Source organism: Molothrus aeneus, chromosome 10 (assembly GCF_037042795.1).
Source record: "Molothrus aeneus isolate 106 chromosome 10, BPBGC_Maene_1.0, whole genome shotgun sequence".
Classification (NCBI taxonomy): Eukaryota; Metazoa; Chordata; class Aves; order Passeriformes; family Icteridae; genus Molothrus; species Molothrus aeneus.
Genome location: NC_089655.1, coordinates 2745731 through 2766641, shown reverse-complemented (window position 1 = coordinate 2766641; position 20911 = coordinate 2745731). Strand labels below are relative to the sequence as shown.

The 20911-nt window shown below is 47.4% G+C and overlaps 1 protein-coding gene across 1 annotated transcript in view; it reads left to right on the top strand.

The window, feature by feature from the left end:
- The first annotated feature begins 3561 nt into the window (after nt 1-3561).
- LOC136560807 (vesicle-associated membrane protein 2-like) overlaps nt 3562-20911 on the top strand; it is a 62594-nt gene continuing 45244 nt past the window's right edge. Inside the window, exon 1 of the mRNA XM_066556863.1 lies at nt 3562-3677. Within this exon, the coding sequence (XP_066412960.1) occupies nt 3676-3677 (2 nt within the window). The 5' untranslated portion in view covers nt 3562-3675. The remainder of the gene's footprint in view (nt 3678-20911) is intronic.

The following is a 20911-nucleotide window of genomic DNA, read 5'->3' as shown; positions in this document are numbered from 1 at the left end:
TTTCCAAAAAGTCAAGAGAAGAAAACAAGCCATTTAAAATAAACATGTAGAACTTGGTGGCAAATGTTTGAACATACTTAGAACAGATATTTTCTTAATCCTTTCAGGCAATAGTTTCTGAGAAATTGTACTTTGCACATGTATAGTGTTTCATTTCTCTTTTAAAGATGAATTTGTCTGACTTTGCTGAGTTTCCTGAAATGATTTAGGGGGAATTCCTCCTACATTTTGTTTAAGTGCATTGCCAGATCAGAAGATGTGAAAATGCAGCATTTGAATAATTGATTTATTTGCCTTGCTTTTCTTCTCTGCTTAAATCTTGTGAAACTTAATTACCATTGCTTTCTACAAACCAATTAACTGCTCTCACCTTTCTTATTTGGCACTAATGGTGTTTTGTTTTGTGAGCCAAAGTAACCAGTACCAGTGTTACTGTGGCTGGCCCTGAGATTTACTCTATTTTATGGGTGCTCCATAAACCTATAGACTACATGATGACTCTTCTGAGCGGGGATCCTGCTTGCAGATCTAGGAGAAAATGTGTTTCCCTCAGCTGAAGATCACGTAAGAGCAGCACAGAACATTGTTGGGAGCCTCAGGGTTCTATCTCCAGGCTGTCCCATGATAGTTAGAAGCAAGCTCTAGCACGTGCAGGACTCCAGATGCAGAATTGATTTCCACTGCTGATGGTTGTTGGTGGCTTTCATTCTGGAACATCCTCAGCAGTGTATTGGTGGCTCTGAAACTGCCCTCATAGGCAAAATTATGCTTCAGGACAAAATACAAATTCTGGATGGGGTAAAACCCCAACAGTTTGCAAAGCACACTGATGGTTTTCCATAGCCAGGAGGAACAGGCTGAAGATGTAGGAAGTTATTTTCCAAAAGTGGAGCATTTCCATAGCCATCCCTCCAACTGCCCAGCCCTGATCCTGCTGTTGTTATCACACCAAACAGAATAAGAGGGAAAATCTCTGTGGCAGTGCAAACAGACAGAGCAAAAGATGCCAGACAGGAAAGGAGGTCTGGAGAGAGGAAAGTACCTGAACAGCAACTGGGGGACAATTTCTGATTCAGTTCTGTGACTAAAATGCAGTTGAAGCTGTTTGAACTCATTCTGGTGGTATTGGTTTTGCCACCACAGGGTGTCTCTGCATCTCTTCTAACGCCAGAGGCTGTGGTGGCCTTTAATGGCAGCCTGCAGGCTCCAGGGAACGTGGGGCTAAGGGAAATGTCCCCCAGGTCAGCTGGGGATTTTCCTCAGGATCATGAGCCTTCTTGGACTGGAATGGTGATGCCTTCATTAGCTGGTAGGAAATTCTATTTTTAGCAGCTGCAGTGCAATGAGGTTGTTTAATTTGGTTTAGAGAACTCTCTGGTGCTGCTCTGGAGGCAGCCATGGCCCGGTGATGTGGGGCACTGGCAGCTTCAGCTGATTCTGCACTGTGCTCACAAGGGCTGAGGTGTTTTCCCTCTAGTGGAACACTTCTGCTAATTTCTGATTTCCAATTTTCCTGGCTGCCATTTCACCTTTATGCTTGAGTGGATATTTTCTGTTCCCCTTCAATCAGGATAAAGCTGCCATGGGGTCAGCACAAACACTGTACCATTTGCTCTGGATAGTTTGTATACTAAAACATTTCAATAGGTTGGGTTTGGACTCTTCCAGGTTTTTGGTTTTGGCATTTTTGGGGTTTGTTTTGTTGTTTTTTTTTTTTTCTTTTTTGAGACCCGTGAGCTTTGGTCTAGCACCACCACTTGTTCCACCCTGCATGTAATAATGACTGGAAGTGAGACCACAGGAAGGGCAGGAAGGGCTGGTGTAAGATCTCTCTGTCCCAGAGGCTCCATGACTTGTCACTTTCTCAATATTCAGGTGTGGCTTGGGTTTGAAGATGAAGGTCAGGATGTCCCTGGCAGCAGGAGGTGCCTGTGTTTGGTGCCAGCCTGAGTGTGGGTGCTGCTGTGGCACCACACAAATAATCATATAAATGTATCATATAAACGATCATATATCTAAAGTATGATACAAATGTATCTTTGTCTAGGATATCTGAAAAGTAAACTCTCCTTGGGAGGGAATAGTTATGGAGGAATTCCAGATGAGAAGTGCTGAGCTGAGTAATCTGTGGGTGGATGAAGCTTGAAGGTAGCTGGGAATCTCCTGATTGTCATCAGGGTGTGCCTAATGGTTGAAACTCCATCTTTACATAGAGAAAATGCAGTTTGAAGTGTTTTCTACTTCCATCAGGAAAAGTTTCTATGGCCAGGCTCTCATGAGTGTGATATGAGAGCAAAAACCTAAGGCTGGAAGTGCTGCCCAAAGTGACATTTTTTTATTCATTCATGCAGATAATTGGCTCCAGCACAAGAGACAGAGTGCAGTGGCAGGAGGTGTGAGGAGTCTCCAGTGCAGTGACCAAACTCTCAGGCAGCAGAGAAGGAGAGGGGTTCCTGTGACTGTCACTGGGAGAGTTCCCTGGTTCCCCAAGGAGCTGGATCCCTTCAGAGCTGGCAGCCCATGGCTCACATCTGAGTCAGTGACACCACATCTGTGGGGACAGCTGAGCCCAGATTTGGGCAGTAGCTGTGTCCTGATGTCTGGGCTGGGGCTGATGTCACATTCCTGGCTACATTCTGCATGAAAACACTCAGCTGGTTGATAACAAGCTGAGAAATGGGGATTGATGCCTTGCTCACCCCCAGTAGCTCTGCTGCCTTTGCCTCTTGCTTTGAGGAACTATTCATCTTTTCTTAGATTTCCACATCAGAAAACATAGATTTGATCTGATGACACTGCTGCCCTTTATTCCCAACAGGCACCCCAAGATTTGAGGTCCAGGCACTTAGCAAAGCTACTTGCCTTACCCCAACACCTGGTTTGAATGGCCAGTGCTGGCTGCCACTGACACCCACGGAAAATTAGTGAAGGCAGCAAGAGGTGAAGCCTCTTTTTATAAGTGAACAAGGTATCATTGGGGCAGCAGTGTTAAATGCCACTTCTCGAAAAACCATGCTGACTTTCTTATTCCTTCACCTCTGTTTAGAGCATGTGAAGGCCCTGGTTTGGATGCAGAGGAGCCTGTGCTGTTTCAGAGTTTCACTTCTGCACAGGGGAATGAATGGGCATGCCAGGGAGGTGCTGGTGTTCATGGAGGGTGAGGCTGGATGGGTCGAGGGTGGGAGCACGGTCTGTACCTCCTCTGAGACCCAGCCTTTCCAGAATCAGTGCCTGACCTGGTAGCTTATCTGTCTCTGGACGTGCTCTGAGGGTGAAATGACACACACGACAGCGTGGGATCGAATGGCAGCACCTTCCGTCATTCTTCTCCTTTTCAAGGATGTTTCTTTCTGGCGAGGAGAGGCAGAGGGAGGGTGGTCAGACAGACACCCAGCGCTGTCCATCTGTCCCCCAGGCCGCAGCGAGCCCACCCCGGTGCCACACCCGGCGCTGTCCCCGCTGCCGGCTCCGGGCAGGAGGGTGTGGAGGGGCGCTCCGAGCCTCGCCCCGCTCCCGGGCTGTGATGCGAGGCGCAGGCATGCTCAGTAGCCGGTGCCTACCCCTCCTCTCCCAACAACACAGCCTGCAACAGTAGGAGCCGGCTGGCAGCAGGCGCGGAGCCGAAAGCCATCTTTGCTGGAGAGGGAGCAGCGCAGCCCGCAGCCCCCGCTCGCCATGTGAGTACCGGGCAGCCGGGCACACGGCCGGCACCGCACCGGGGCTGGGCTGGCCGGGGCTGCACACATGGCAAGGATGGACACGGGTCGGGGCTGGACACGGACCGGGGGTGGACAAGGGCCGGGGATAGACAAGGATCGGGGGTGGACACATGGCAAAGGACAGACACGGGTCGGGGATGAACAAGGACCCGGGATGGACACACGGCAAGGATCGACAGGGGCCGGGGATGGACACACGGCAAGGATCGACAGGGGCCGGGGATGGACACACGGCAAGGATGGACACGGGTCGGGGGTGGACAGGGGCCGGGCGGGGATGGACAAGGACCCGGGATGGACAAGGACCGGGAATGGACACGGCCGGGGCTGGACAAGGATCGGGGGTGGACACATGGCAAGGACGGACACGGGTCGGGGATGAACAAGGACCGGAGATGGACACACGGCAAGGATGGACAGGGGCCGGGCGGGGATGAACAAGGACTGGGGATGGACACACGGCAAGGATGGACAGGGACCGGGGATGGACAAGGACTGGGGATGGACACACGGCAAGGATGGACACGGACCGGGGATGGACACGGCCGGGCTGGGGCGGCTGCCAGGGCGGGGGCTCGGCAGGTGCCGCGCTCGGAGCTGCGGCAGCACCGCCCGTCGGACCCGCTGCTGCTGCTGCTGCTGCTGCACCTGAGCGCACGGATGGGCTCTCCCCGTGTTTATCCAGCAGCCCGGGGGTTACTGGCACGTTTCTGGTCGGATTCATGCTGAAAAGGGAAGGCTGGGCCAAGATCCTCAACAGGTTCGAGCCAGGGTGGCTCAATAGCATGAGTCACCGGCGCTGCTGCTCCCGGCACACGGGTCCTGTTTGCTTGCCGTGTCTAATGAAACGCTCTCTCGCAGACGGGAGCTGTCTGATCAGGCCAGCCTCACCTTCTCCAGTGCCTATGGCTTCCTGTCAGCAGTGCTTGGTAGTAATCTGTTCCTTCTTGTTCCCATCTCTCCAAATACCTGCTCCAAGTTTTTACATGGAGCATTAATGGAAGCGTTAGCGTTCTCTGGTAGGCAGCGATGAAACCCCCAAAGTCCCTTCTGAAATCAGAACTGTGCTGAGGTAGAGAGGAATTGATCAGACCCCTCTTCATTCACAAAAGGATTCAGGCAGCTGAGTGCATCATTTTACTATTGCCTCAATTCATGGCTCATTCCCAGTGACCTTAAGGGAGAGCCCAGGAAGATGTCTCAAACAGTCACTTGTGCTGGTACTGGGTGATCCTGCAAGGAGCTTGGTTGATTCAGAGAACATGAGGAGTGCAGACTGCCTTGGGAATCTGTGATTAAATTGCTTTAAAAATATTTCCAATAACCAACTGTTCTTCAGGAGGCATTTTCAAAATAGAGTCTGCAATGGCATATTCTGAAATGTTAGCTTTTGTCTTTAATGCTGTTTCCTAGATAATATCTCAGACAAGAAGCTTTTGTCCAAAATATTTCTAAAGCAAGGAACTCCTTGGAATTCAAAAAACCACTTTCTAATAGAAGATTCCTTATGCAAACACTGAAGCCTGTCAGTTAAAGCCAGTTCATTGTAGGCTCCTGTTGCCTGGCTGTGTTTCTGTTGAGCCAGATGATGACATCAAACACTTTTATTTGTACGTGAGCTGTTCTTCAATGATTAATATATGAGTTTGCTGCTGCAGTTTTGTACAACCTGAGCTGTTCTGACACTAAGCAATAATCAGATGATGTTTAACATAACCTGTATGTGTTTCAGTCTCAGTGTATGTAGGTTTTCATGAGAGTATTTGTAAATTAAGTAGAAAGGGTGGTACTGATATAACTTGGTCATACTTCTTCTGTAGGTGCTTTACATCAGACTTCTGACAAAAATTAGAGGAAAATGGGAAGGCAGTTTTTGTCTAATTTAGCCAAATGGCCTTTCAGTTTGATAATTGAAAGAAAACCAAGGCAAATAAGCACCTTGTCATTGAGAGTGTCAGCTAGCTTCTGTTTCACTGCCAGATGTTGTAATGAAACCTTTCCTTTGAACATCTCCATGGGTGTCATGTCCCTGGAGCTGCTGCTGAGCCCCAGACGTGAGGGTGGGCTGGCTCCTGCCTTGCAGCAGCAGCTGGGGCTGCCTGGCCATCAGAGGCAGCTGCTCTCCGAGGTCCCTCGTGCTGCTGTGCCAGCTGTGGCAGTGCTGGGCTCCTCCTGTGCCTGCCCAGACCTGCGCTGACACCCAGGGTGCTCTGACTCCACTGCTGGGGTAAAGATCTGCCCTGGGCCAGGTGCCAGCCCCACCCAGCCCCTGTGCTGTCCCCTGCAGCAGCTTGCAGGGTTTGCTCGGGAAGGTACAGGGCTGTGCTGAGCTATTCCCAGAACGCTTTCCCAGTTTCCAGCTCAGGAAAAAGTCTCCAGCTTGGGGAGTGTCTGAACCTCGGGGGAGTTCTTTGTATTTCATGTTTCTTTGTATTTCATTCTCCTGGTGGGTTTTGTTCTCTCAGTAAGGTGTCAGGTGCTCAGTTTGTGGTGTCCTGGCTGAGGAGCTCTGCAGTGTGTGGCAGCAGCTCCCTGTTGGTTTGGAGCTGACACGGAGCAGGCTCTGCCTGATCTCGCCCTTGTTTTGGAAACCAGAGAACAGTGTTCCTTATTCACCGTGTTTTCTGGGACCCGTGGCTGTGTGTCACCCCAGCAGAGCTGCATGGTCCACATCAGGTGGGAATCTGTGCCTGTGGCCTCTCACAGTGAGCACAACCCAGGGCAGGTGGGATCCATCCAGGTAACAGAACTTTCACCTTTACGCAGGCAGAGGAGGGGAAGCTGTAACATCAATGAAATGAAAGGAGAAGGACATAAAAGGTGTTTAAAGCAAGAACAGGGAAAGGTCAGACCTGCCAGCAGAGCTGGGAAAGTTGTTCCAGGTGTGAGGAAGAGCACACAAACTCATTTGGAGGAGATGTGAGAAGCGGTGAAGGACAAAATGGTGCTCAGAGCTGAGGTGCTCCTGGGCTTTGTTCCTGGCTGGAAAACAGGACAGGAGCAGCAGGTGAAGTGGTGGTTTTGTCTCCTTTGCAATGGCCACAGCTTGTGAAAAACGCCAATCACTTGTTTTTAAAATTTTAAAAGTGTAATAGTAATAAAATTGTTTTAAAAATAGTAATACTAGTACAGTAATAATAATTTGGACAATTTTGATTAGGACAATATGAGACAATAAAAACAAAGAGTTACAGATGTCTGGGTACCTTTTTTGGGCAGCACAAGCCTGAAAAAGGACCCACGTTAACAGAGGATTAACCCTTAAAAACAATAACCTGTTGCATATTCATACACCTCATCCATGATGCATAAATTCCATTCAAACACAGGATTCTGTCTGGGCAGTGTCAGCTTCTTCCTCTGAATCCTAAAAGTGCCTTTGAGGTGGGAAGAAGTTCATTTCTTCTGATAAAGGAGCAATAAATTCTCTTTCTCTGAAAGATTCAGGTGTCCTGTGGCTGCTGTCTCACTGCCACTCCTTTCTTTAAAAAAGTATCCTACATAGCATAGTTTCTATTTTAACTTTTTTTATAACCTAAAACTATATTTAACGCACTACTTAAGAGAATTAATACAGCATTACTTTCTAACACAACACATATAATATTCATTTTAATATTTGCATCAAGCCAATCATAAAATACATGCATTTTTCACGCAGCTCAATGGGCAATCCCATACCATAGCAGCTGGAGGCATGGGGCCATCAGGCAGCTCAGTGGCCAGTCTGCCTCTGGCTGCATTTGTGCAGCACCACGGCAGGGACACCTTCTGTGAGACAGCAAAAGCACCTGGGGCAAAGTCCTACCTCATTCCCCAGGCAGCAGTTCGAGCTTCTTAAAAAAATTATTCTTGTGCTTGTTTTAGAGCAGCAAGGAGGGGATGGTGGGATTAAAATGGCTCCAGCAGCAGAGCGAGTCTGTTCTGGTTGAGTGTCTGTTCAGTTTCTCTGAGAACAATGTCGTGACTATTGTCTCCTCTTGTTTGCAGAGCAGTGCTTAGCCCTGCTTTTGTGGCCATAATTTTATAAAACTTGTCAAAATCTCCCTGCCCTTTTCTTGTACTAATCAGCAGAGACAAACAATTCAGTATAATCCTCTTCACAGTCCTGATCCACTGCTTGCAGGGAGTTCAGTGCCTTACAGGAGCGCATTCAGCCAGGGCATGTCCTGGGCAGGTCCAGCAAGCAGGAGATGGAGGGAGACACGTTCAGAGGGATGCAGCTGTGTCTGGGCTCCCTCAGAAATGTCTTCCACAAGGGCTCTGTAGAGCCAGGGTGCAGGAAGATGGGAGCCCCCTGGAGCTCTCAGGGTTTCATACCTGGTGGCCCGTGCTCATTCCCAGCCAGCCCAGGTCAGGGGTGACATTTGCTGCCATTCTGCCCCTCCTGCAGCCAGCCAGAGATGATGGCTTGGGCTGGCTCACACAGCCATGGCTGTGGAGCTGCTCTTCTCATCTAGGGCCTGTAATGGAGCTTGTAGTGAAAATAACCAGGCTGAGCTCAGAGCAGCAGGGCTGTGGACATTGGGAAAGGATGCTGAGGAGTGGGAAGAGCCCAACTTTCAGCACAGCTCTGTCCTGACCCCTGTGCTGGTTCTGAGGCTCACAGCTCTTTGTAAGAGCCTTTAAGGAGAAGGAGCTGCTGCTTAATCTGCTGCCTGGAGACATCACCAGGGGGATTCAGGTGTTTTATTCACTGTTGGCTTCCCCTGACTTGCTCCCTTGTGGCATCATGCAGACACAGATCAGCTCCATGTACTGCAATAGAAATAAATGCTTCCAGCTCACATGAGGTGCTGTTCCTCATACACTCACCTTGCTCTTGGAGGTAAGGGTGGCCCAAGTAGGTCATAAATCTTTTGGATATTTGGGTGATGAGTGTTTGCAAGTGTGGAGATCAAACTGTGTGGTGTCTTGAGGGCCTCAGCCAAGGAAGTAATCTCAGAAAGGAGCTAATGGGAAGGATATGTGACAAGTGCAGGCAAAGATTGTGTCCTAATAAACATTCTTCCAAACTGGCTAATGTGAAATAGATGAAACCCAAATACATGAAACCCAAATACATGTAGTTTGGAGATCCCTTTCCTTGTGACTTAGCTCTCCCTTGTTCTGCTGTGCATCACCACAGCTTGTTCCCCTTGACTCCCAGCATTTTTCACAGATAGCTCCAGCTGTGGAGTGACTCACAGGACACTGAGAGTGGCTGCAGCAGCAGATGAATTGGTCTGGCAAAGGAACATTTCTCCTTCTTCAGGAACTATTTCTGTAATTAATGTCTTCCTGATCAGGCTGTAGAGCCCCAGGCAGAGCCACGTTTGTGTGCAGGGGTGTGGAGAATGTTCCTGGGTGGGGATGAACAGGCAGGGCTGAGGGCAGGAATGGGTTCCATGTTCTCCCTCTCCTTGACTGCCACTGGGCTTTCTACCAAGTGGGAAGAAGGCTGGAAGGCAGGAAAAAAGAGCTGTTGGGGTCTCTGGCTGCTCAGAGTGACCCCAAGAAGAGTTCCAAAGTCTCTTTTCCCAGCCCGGTGCTTGAAGAAGGAGTCAGGGCTCTTCATTTCTCGGTCTCAAGGTTGTTTATTGTTTCTTATCTATAAAATTCTTTCTCCTGCCCTGCCAAGGTCCATCCAGCAGGACAGTTCCAGACACTCTGCCTGCCCCTGGGGTGGGGTTATGTCTTTATACTAAAAACTACAATGTGTACAATGTTTACAATTACTTCCCAATACCCATCACCTGTGTTAGACACTGAGCTTCTACTCTAAACCAATCCCAAAGTGCCACCATCACAGCAGAAGATGGAGGCCAAGAAGAAGAAAGGCTGGACACACCCAGTTCCCTCCATCTTGCCTTCTGAACCCCCATACCAAAAACCCCAAAATCTACTTTTCCACCCTGTGATAACTTCACTGTTATTCTACCTAAACTGTTGTGGCTTGCTGATCTTCATACAAGGTTGGTAATTTGCTCCACGGGTCACAATCAAACCCACAGGTGTTTTGGGCTCCATGCCAGGGTCTCTGAGCCCCCTGGCAGGGTCTGGGCTGCTCAGGACAGCCAGAGGGATGTGCTGGGTCCTGGCAAAGAGGGAGCAACCAGTCCAACAAAGCATCAGCTCTGTGCATTCGAGTCATTAACCACCAGACAGAGAAATCAGAAATACTGAACCCCACTGTGCTCCTCTGCCAGTCTGTGGGTGCAGAGCCCCTGGAGCTGCTCCCTCCAGCCCAACCTGCCCAGCTCCAGCAGCACAGACAGGCACCAGTGAGCTCAGGCTGACCAAACTGTTTGTTTGAAGCAGCTCCAGCTCAGAGGGAGAATATTGCCTCTCCTACTCTCCTACGTCACTGAGCACTCTCTGCTGTCATTATTCATGGCCATTACCTGCAATTAACCGGCCTGGGTTTCTGGAATGATGCAATTCCTTTTCCCTGCCTGTGGCTGAGCACTCGAAACCCTTTTGCATTATTCACTGCAGAAGAATCAAGTGATTGCAAGGTGGGGTTTTTTAACTGCTCAGCTATGACAACCTCATGTTTTTTCAGTGTAAATTAGTGAGTAACTCATTGAAATAGAGCTGTCTGTACCTTTGCAAGTGTTTTGTTGGTTGCAGTTATATTGCTGCCTCTGTGCATATATTTAGAATGTTATATATTTGTGTCTAAATATATCTGTGATATATTTAGAATGGAGGTTTCTGACCAAATAATCTGAATTACATGATCCAGTTCCTTGATCTTTTTGGATGAAAAATTTAATAAGTAAAATAAAAGTATTTCTATTTCAGAATAAATGAGAGAAAAATTTAATTTATCTGTGTTTTAACTTACACCTGGACTCAGTATCACAGCATCAAAAGAGAACTCTTCTGGAAAGCAGAGATTCTCCTATGACAACCTTTTAGAAGATAAACCCCATAACGTTTCAGGGGTTGTGTTTTGTTTAGTTTGGGGTTTTTTGGGTTTTTTTTGAAGTACGTTCTCATCTTTCTCATCTCTCTCACTGCATTGCAGCGCACTTCCAGTGTGAACCAGTAGATGGATGGTCATGGTTTCCAAAATGTGGGCGCTGCACGTTTGGAAGCACCAGAGAGCTGAAAGTTTGTGTTTGTGAGGGGTCTGTGCTGTGACCCTCAGTGGAAATTCATTGTTTTGGAGCCTGTGGAAAGCACAGGGAACTGCAGCAGCCTTTGCAAGCAGCTGGAGACAGAGGCAGAGCTGCTGCGTGGTGGGAACAGCCCAGAGGCTCTGGTGGGTCCTGTCCCATCCAGTGGTCCCTAAAAAGAATGAGGCTCCATGGGCTGGAGCCTGAGCAGGCAGAAATGTGTCCCCAGAGTTTCCAGAACTCCCTATGTGATCTGGAAAAGAGCTGAAAAGAGGAAACACACAGTGATGAGTGTTGAATTGAGCTCTTCTTACTGCTTGGTACTGGAGAGGTGCTGGTTTTCTTTTAAGATGTGATCTTACACAAGATCCAGGTGGGAATTTGTATATTGAAATTTTACATTTTTAATTAGTAATTGAAATTTGAAAAGCAAACAGTATTAAAAATGCAGTCATTGTAGCAAGAGTGTTTTTTTCTTATTTCCTATTCTGGAAAATGTGTCATTACAGAATTATCAAAACACTTTTTTGCATTCAAGGAAATGAAGTTGGAAAATTTGGTTTGAAGTAACTTCTTGAAGGACTTCTTGCAGTGCTTGTGTTGAGGAGAGATGTTTGGAAAATTGTTTTGGGAGATAATGCAAGGTCTGACTGGATGGTGTCCTGAGCAAGTCCATGTGATGGGCTCTGCTTTGAGCAGATGGTTGCACTAGATAATCTCCAGAGGCTGCTTCCAGCCTCAGTGCTTCTCTGGCTCTCTTTGAAAAGGTCACTCATAATTGAGTATGTTGGAGTTAATTAAACTAACATTTGGCCGTTTCTCAAACATTCAAGATCCTGACGTTTCATCCATGATAACTTTGATTTTCAACCCACTGGCAGTGGATACCACAGAAATCCCTGTGATAGAATGGGCAAACATATGGTATTCAGGAAGGGAGGGAATGGAGCAGCTTGGAAAAATGCAGATCACTGGAATGTATTATTAAATTTGTCTTGGATGCAAAAGTTTGTGTTCTTCCCACAGAGAACAAAACCCAGGTTCTCTGCAGGTGAGCTTCACCTTCAGCACAGGCTGCCCCAGCCTGGTGCCAGCTCCCAGCTCCCTGCAAGGGTCACAGGGCCCTGGGGGTCTGGGGGCAGCCTTGGAGCTGCTCCTGGAAGTGCTGCCCCAGCAGAGCACAGTGGTCACTTCAATAAAACCAAATGTGTTGGTCCCAAGTGGGGTGTGCAGGCCACAGCAGAGGAGAAGGAAAATCCCTGCCCCTGCAGCATGGAGAGGGGTCACCCACAGCAGGCAGGGAGTGCCCCTGGCCTGGGCACCAGGGGATGCCTTGCAGGGGCTGCCTAGAGCAGAGTTCAAATAATAAAGTGGGGATTTATTGAAGGCCTTCAACAGCCACCCCCCATTCACTTTTGTTTGTCCTTTTTGGGTTCTGAGGCTGTGGGGTGTCCTTGGGTTCCAGGCCTGGAGAGGAATTGTTTTGTCTGAATAAAAGGGAGAACAGCAGCTGACAGGTTATGGAGTTTATAGTGAGTTTAGAGTGATGCACTGATGCAGTACAGGATGTGAAAAATATAAAAGATAAAATCCTGAGGAATCTCTCTCTCTGACCAGGCTGTCCCATCCACATTCAACAGCCAGAGGCTACAGAGGCTTCTCCCAGAGGCTGTACCCAAGCTGGACAATGGGCACCAGTTTTTCAGACAATTATAAGTTTGGTCCATTCACATATCAGGGGTTAATTCTCCAATTAAAGCTTAATCTAATGAAGTCATTGACCCCCAGTTTGCTCCCCCCATTCACTTTTGTTTGTACTTTTTGGGTCCTGAGGCTGTGGGGTGTCCATGGATCTCAGGCCCAGAGGGATTGTTTTGTCTGACAATATGTGAGGACAGGAACTCACACTCTGTGTGGAGTTTGGAGCGATGCACTGATGCACTACAGGATCTGAAACATATAAAAGCTGACATCCTAAGGCACCATCAAAAGTTGGATGGATCCCTAGCCCAGCACCTTCCCTGCCTCTCAGATCTCCCTCCTCACTGTAGATTTTGTGTACCTCTGGAGGAGGTGAGCAGTGAGTTTCCCATGCCAACTGCATTTCTTGCTGGAATCAATCTCTGAACCCTCCCAGGCAGTGATCCACCCAAAGTGCTCAGCTCACAGCATGGAGCCTGTGGGAGGGCAGCTGTGCATCCATCAGGGAAAGGTCCTGGGACCTGGCCTGGGCTTCTCAGCACCCCCTGCACACACAGAAACCTCTGGGAGCTGGGGGTGCTGTGATGCACTCAGTGCTTTTCACACACTGAAGTCTGGGGTCGTGTGATGTGTCAGCATTTTAGAAATGTAAGGATCCTGATAAAGCTTTCCTAGAAATTATGAAAATTATTAATTATCCCTAAACCCACTTGTTATCTACTACAGGAGGTCAATGGTTAGAAATTGCATTTGTTCATTTGGATTCACATACAAGAATAGCTCCTCTCTATCTGCTGGTGACTGCCCTGTGTAGGGCCTGAATTCCAGTGTGCTGCAGCAAGGCAGAGGGCACAGACCTGCTCTGCTGGCCCCACCAGCTGGTGGCACAGACTGCTGCAGGGGTCAGTGTTCTGTGCATTATTTTGGAGTTTAAGGGGCATTCTGTGCCTGTACATTCCTTACTGCTGTCAGTGATCTGAGCAACACTGAAAAAAGAGACAAAAGTCTCTCATCCCCTCTCCCCCTCACTCTTTTTAGGCTGACTTGTGGGAACTGAATTGAACTTGTTTCTGAATTGAACTTGTTTCTGAACTCAACCTGTTTCTGAACTGAACCTGTTTCTGAACTGCAGCTGGGTTTGCTGATAGCTCTGACAGATTCCCCTCACACATCTGCAGCAGAATCACTTCCAGGTGTGCCCAGAGACAGCACCTGGTGCCAGCAGCTGCCACCCTGTGACAGCTGAGGTGGGGAAAGGGGAAGGGAAGCAGAGGAACAAAGAGCTTGAATCAATAGCAGCAAAAACATCCCAAGGGCGCTGAGTGACAGAGCAGCCCTTCCAGGAGGCTCTGGCTGCTGGGCTGATTCCTGCACCTCAGAAGGGGATGGGGTTTGGGGTTTGGGGTTTGGGGTTTGGGGTTTGGTGGTGACCTCTGTCCCACTGGCTCACCCAGGGTTTGAAGGCAGAATTTGCTGAGCTGGTGTCAGAGCTGTGCTGGGAGCATTTCTGCTGATTGGCACCTGGGACAGCTCCCTTGGGGTGGGCAGTGCCAGCATGAATCAGCAGATATCCACCCTCCTGGAAGCCACTGCCAGCCTGGATATCCCAAGTGTTCAGCAGAGATCCCAGCAGGCTATAAAAGTCTGCTTGTGAAATGTTTGACTTCTTCTTTCCAGCAGGGAGCTGTACAGTCATTCCCTGACAGCTGAGCTGGTCTCCCACACACATGTGAAGATCACACAATGACATTTTTCAGCAACTTTGTTTACTAGATGATACAAATACAAAAATATTTCAAGTCACTTAACACCTTGATGCTTTTTTCTTTGCATTGAACATTTTAGGGAGATGGGGGAGGGAATGGGAAGGCAGAATGTGCCCCACACCTCTTGGCATGCTGGCAGGAATGACATTTCCACATCAGCCTCATTGCTGCATGCACATGAGGTGATGTGCTCTCTTGTGTTTTATCTCTGTGCCTGATCTGTGGCTTCAGCAGCAGCAATGTTCCAGCACAGACCTTTCCATCAGCATCTTCATTGCCCTTGCAGTGACAATCACCCTTATGCACTTGACTCTGGGGGAGAATGAGCAGATTTGATTAAGTTCTGTGCAGACTGAGATGTCTTAGCAGTAGGATGATCTCCTAACAGAAATCACAGCTGACAGGTGCTTTTCCTGTTCAACCCCACCTGGCCAAGCCAGTCAGGCACTCTGCATTTGGTGCTTTCCTTGGTGCTGACTCCAGAGAGCTGCTTGCTCAAGAGCTCCTTCACCAGCACAGCTTTGGGGACAAATCCTGCTCAGTCCTGATGTGCCTGTGGCAGCCCAGCCCTTCCTGCTCCAGGAGCAGCCTGGATGCTGAAACCTGTCCTGCAGAAAGGACTTGGAGTAAAACACAACAATTGGAGTCAAACACCAAATATTGGGGCAGAAGGAAGAACAACTCTGAGTGTTGGTGTGTGTGAACCAAGAGAGGGCCTGCACCTTGGAGAGGGAGACAGGGACCCCACAGAGCAAAACTCCTCTGAAAAACCTTGGAGAGGAAAACAGGGAACCCACAGAGCAAAACTCCTCTGAAAAACCTTGGAGAGGAAAACAGGGAACCCACAGAGAAAAACTCCTCTGAAAAACCTTGGAAAAGGAGACAAGGAACCCACAGAGCAAAATTCCTCTGAAAAACCTTGGAAAAGGAGACAAGGAACCCACAGAGCAAAATTCCTCTGAAAAACCTTGGAAAAGGAGACAAGGAACCCACAGAGCAAAACTCCTCTGAAAAACCTTGGAAAAGGAGACAAGGAACCCACAGAGCAAAATTCCTCTGAAAAACCTTGGAAAAGGAGACAAGGAACCCACAGAGCAAAATTCCTCTGAAAAACCTTGGAAAAGGAGACAAGGAACCCACAGAGCAGAGCTCCTCTGAAAAACCTTGGAGAGAGAAACAAGGAACCCACAAAGCAAAATTCCTCTGGAAAACCTTGGAAAAGGAGACAAGGAACCCACAGAGCAGAGCTCCTCTGAAAAACCTTGGAGAGAGAAACAAGGAACCCACAGAGCAAAATTCATCTCTAGAACCTTGGAAAAGGAAAACCTGGAACCCACAGAGCAGAGTTCTTCTGAAAAACCTTGGAAAAGGAGACAAGGAACCCCCAAAGCAGAGCTCCTCTCTGGAACCCTGGAGAGAGAAAAAAGGAACCCACAGAGCAGAGTTCTTCTGTAAAACCGTGGAGAGGGAAACAGGGACCCCAGAGAGCAAAATTTGTCTCTAGAACCTTGGAAAAGGAAACAAGGAACCCACAGAGCAAAATTCCTCTGAAAGACCTTGGGAAAGGAAACAAGGAACCCACAGAGCAAAATTCCTCTGAAAGACCTTGGGAAAGGAAACAGGGACCCCAGAGAGCAGAGCTCCTCCTGGAATCCCCCGTTCCTGTGTGCTGGCAGGGACCAAGGGGCACCAGGGTTTCTCAGTAACTCTCTGTGGTCCTGGAGGAACCTGCAGGTCCTGGTCCAGGGGAGGAACCAGCACTCACACATCTGGTGGCACTGAGGGGCTGCAAGGCCTGAAGGCCCTGAGGAGATGAGTGCTAAGCAGCAAAGGGAAAAGGGGTGCAGAAGGTCAGATCTGTGTGGGGAGGCAAAGCCAGAAGCCTCAGAACGTGGCTGCTGACTGGATCAGGCTCAGCTCAGAGCCAAATCCTCCTGTACCAGGGGCTTTCCCTCTGAGGCACTGCGGGAGCACTGCACAGTGGGAAGGGAAACATGAAAAAAGTAGCCAAAAGTAGTTTAGAAGGTAACTCCCAATGAACTGAGCAGTACTTTGCTGAGTGAACATGAAAAATCCCCAAATATTGCAAAATATTAGACATTTAACAAAACCTCAATGTGACTGACCAAGTGTTTGTTTAATTTAAAACTTCACTTTTTTTGGGGTTTTTTTTTGGGGTTTTTTTTTGTCCTTTGGTGCTGGTGCCTGTCTCTGGGTCTGTTCTGGTACTTTTTGTGTGTTTACAGCAAAGGCAGCTCTTTCCTCAAAGTGGAGCAGAGTGTTTGTGCTTCACTGTTTGGGCACATGTAAGCATTTGTAAAACCCCTCCAGTGGAAGGGATTTTCTGCAGTGGCTGAGGTTGATTTCTGTTGTCTTTGTTTTGCTTTGAAACTGATGGTGCAGTTTGCTGAAGGGATTTTGCAGGTAAATGAGGAAGGAGTAGCAACACATCCAACAGCCTGTCAGTGGTGACAGCAGACAGGATTGCAGTAATTCCTTTGTGTTGTCAGATGAACAAAGGGAATCCCTCTGCTCTGAGCTACAATTTCCTTCAATTTGGTCAAAGTAGAATAATCTGCGTTTATTCTTCTTGGCTGTCTCTTGGAGAGAACAAACTAGGCAAACTCTGCTCATTCTTTCATAACAGAACAGACTGGGTGTGGGCTGGGGTCAGAAGAAAATTAATTTAGAATATGTGAGGGATTGAGGTGAGGGCCTCGACTCTTTCTTACAGAACTTTTGAATTTCTCTAAAGTCTTTGCATTTTCTGTTCTGACAAGCTCCTACCTGGTGGATCCTTTTTTTGGGAGCAGCACAGAAAACTGAGAATTGTCATGATGGACAAAGTGAGGAGGGCACAAGGACAGCCTGGCTGGGATCACTCTGCCTCTCTGTTGTGCAGAGAATGAAATTACTGCTGTCTCTGCCTCTGGTCTGCAAAGCACAACAAAGGAAAGAAGAAGAAAAAAGAAAAGGACTTTGGTTATCTTCAATTATTAAACCATTGCCCAAGTAGTGGGGGCTTGTTTGGAACTGGGAACTCCTTATACCCAAAGCAGGGTTCTTCTTGAGAGGCCTTTACTTTTCCTTAAAGCCTTTACTTTACTTGTGGTGTATTTTGTATTTCTAAATACCTATGTGATTTTTTTTACATAGATTTTACACAGAATTTGCTCTTGGGTGTGTCCAGCTAAACGCTCAGGGTGCATAGCTCAGACATCACAAAGACAGGTTGACCTTGCAAGGATTAAGGGAAGATATTAACACTCCCCAAGAAGTGTGAGATTTAAGGTGAGAAGATATTCAGCACAGGAACAAACACCTCTGCCTGGGAGCATGCAGATGTTTTTTTTCAAATTGCTGCTATTTATAAAGACAGTTGCTTTGTGCAAATGTGTATAAAGAAAGATCAGTTCAGAATTTTCCATGATGCTGTGCAAGAGCTGTTTTACATATGAACATTATGATTTCAAGCATGTTCTGTTTGACAGTTCAGTGTTTTGTTCTGTCTTTAGAAGTCAAGCTCTGAGAGGCTGCTGGTTTTTCTATGGTGGTGTGTGCATTAGATGCCTTGGTCTGGGATGGGAAATTTGTTCTGTTTCTTGTTCAGAATATCTACAATGGAGAAGTTACTTGACAAATTTAAATGCTGGAATTTAACATTTTGTTTTTGGGGTCCAGTGCACTGGGGTGGCTCCTGTCCAGGCTGGGGATCTGGCTTTGCAGAGCTCTTGTTTCTTGTCACTTTGCTGTACCCAGGATGTGCTGCTGGTGCTCACCCTCTCCACATGGAGGTATCATTTGTAATAAGTCTAATGACAACAAACCAGGAACAATTATTTTAAAACTTGTGCCTACAGCATCAGAGAAGTGGAGAATTTATTTCACAGAAGGACAATGGGTGACCCCTGCCTGCACAGGAACTGGCCCTGTTCATAGAAGAAGAAAATCCTGGGCTATAGTAATACAATTCCCTACCAGGTGGAAGAGGATGCATCCAGCATCTTTCTCTTGCCTGTTTGTCCCCAGTCTGTCATGTACATGGTAAGGAAAGCAAATTGATTCTTGCAATGCTGGCAACCTCAGCACTGCACAGATTTACACAACACAAACATTGACAAATGAACCAAAGAAGAATTAAAATCTCCTTGGAAAACTAAGGCAAATGTAGCTGTATAGAATATATTTTCTGGATTATTTTCCTTCAGAATAACAACTGTTGGTCTAGGACTGACCTTTGAATATCTTTGCTCTCCTGTAACTATTTTGCCTCACAAAACCTTCTGTGGAGTGAATTTGCTCCAGCAGTGTGTACACAACGTGTACGTCTTTTAGATTTTTCATGAGAGGCCACTTCTTGTGTCATCAGGAATAAACTTGCCTGGCTTGGTTCTAATTTGAAAGTTGAGTTCTTAAATGTTCATAAATTAAAAAATATTTTTTAAAAAAAGCAGGGAAAAATAAGCATCCTGCTGGGATATCTGAATGGAACAGAGCCTGTGGAGTGAGGAAAATATCTTCTGACTAGAAAAGATCTTTGAAGAGAGAAAATAAATTCTCTATGGAAAGATCAAAGCATATGAAGGTAATGGATTATGACAAGGTAAAAAAACACCTGGAGAAAATAGTTAGTTCAAACATAAAAGAGGGGAATAGGAAGGAGTAGGGTTTTTTGTTGGAGGTAAAGGGTAGTTAGATGGCTGGCTAAGTACTTGAGATTATATGTTGTAGCTAAAGGGTTATTAGTGGGAATTGGGGCTTTTTTCCTGTCTGGTGCAGCCTCCACTTCTGTGGTGTCAAAATAACCTTGGAGCTGTAGTCCTAAATTCCTGCCCTATTGCAGTGCCCTGTGCGGTGACCGCAGCCTGATGCACCCTGCAAACAGATCCTGACAGACTGACAAGAGACTGACATAATTGCAATTCATCTTAAAAAGTCACTTTAATAGTCTGAGCAGGTCCTGCCAGGGTCAGAAACAGCATGGAGCTTATCCCAGAAAGAAAGGCAGAAATGCATCTGGTGAGCTAGGAAATCTTCATGGGTGGAGAGCTCTGGGAAAAAGCTTTGGTTCAGGTTATGTCAGCAGAGATCCCCTGCCCTGCTGGGTCCCTGTTGTCTTCTATATCAAGAGTTCTATTATCATTATAGTGCAAGGGTTCCCCATCACCAGAGTTTCATAGCTCCCCGATGTTCCTCGCAGGCAGCTCCTCTAAACACTGACTGTTCCTGGTCCTTGCAGTAACCATCTGACTCTGTGACTCCAGCTCCCACCAATCCACTCTTTTATGCCACTGTTCTTATTGGCTACAGCTGTGGCCTGTTAACATCAGGCCTGCTCCTAATTTTTTGTAATTGGTTCAGCTGCAACTTGATGGGGGATAAGATTGTATTCTATATTACCTTCATTTACCCATACTGTGTCCCCCTACAATTCCCCCTTTTTCTTTTAACCACAGAGTTGCAGCATTTCCAGAAGTACATATTCAAATAAATCCATATATTTCATTTAGAACTAAGAGTTATACAAAGGTTCAAACAGCATATTATAGTACATATATATATATGTATTCTTCTAAATGTTAGTTCAGTTTTATAGCTTTTCCCAGTTTACAAAGCACTTATCTTCAAGGTCTTTTACACTCATATTTAACAAACACCAATAGCTGTAATTGATATATTTTGCCAATAGTTTAGTATTCAAATCCTATTTCCCCGAATCCATGGGTCATCCCGAATCCATGGGACAATATAGTTTAGTCCCAAATCCACAGGTCATCCTGAACCCACAGGGCAATACAGTTTAGTCCCAAATCACACTGGGGTCACCATTCCTTGTCTTATATACCAAGAGTTCTATTATCATTATAGTGCAAGGATTCCACATTGGCAGAGTTTTGTGCCTCCTCGATGTTCCTTGTGGGCAGCTCCTCTAAGCACTGACTGTTCCTGGTCCTTGCAGCAATCCTCTGACTCCAGTTCCCACCAATCCACTCTTTTATGCCACTGTTCTGATTGGCTACAGCTGTGGCCTGTTAACATCAGGCCTGCTCCTAATCTTTAGTAATTGGTTCAGCTGCAACTCACTGGGGGATAAGATTGCATTCTATATTATTTACCCATACTGTGTCCCCCTACAGATCCCTTGCCCTGCTGGAGGTGCCCAGCCTCACTCACTGCTGCAGTTCTCCTCTGTCACAGCCACAGCAGCTAAAGCTGAGCAGCAGAGACAGGTCTCAAGGATGTCCCTGTCAGTGGCACATCAGGGGGAATCAGGCTTTGCCAAGCCTCCAGGAGCTGAGATCAGTGACTCTGTCCAAGGCTGGGCCCAACAGAGCTGCACCTCATTGTCCTGTTCCTATCCCATCCCTCCCTGAGCCTCAGCACAAAGCAGCAGTGCCAGGGTTTGTGCCAGGCTTCACCTGAGCCAGGAGTTCAGCTGCCCTAAGCACAGAGTGCTGGATGTCCTGAGAGCCCCTCAGAGCCACCTGCAGGTGCTGCTGCTGGTCCCTCTGGCTTATTGCTCCAATGTTAGAGCATCCCAGAAACCTGCTGCTTGTTTGCTTCATTGCCATCCTGCCTAAACAACACTCAGTGCCCCTCAGCAGCACCTGCCTGCCCTCTC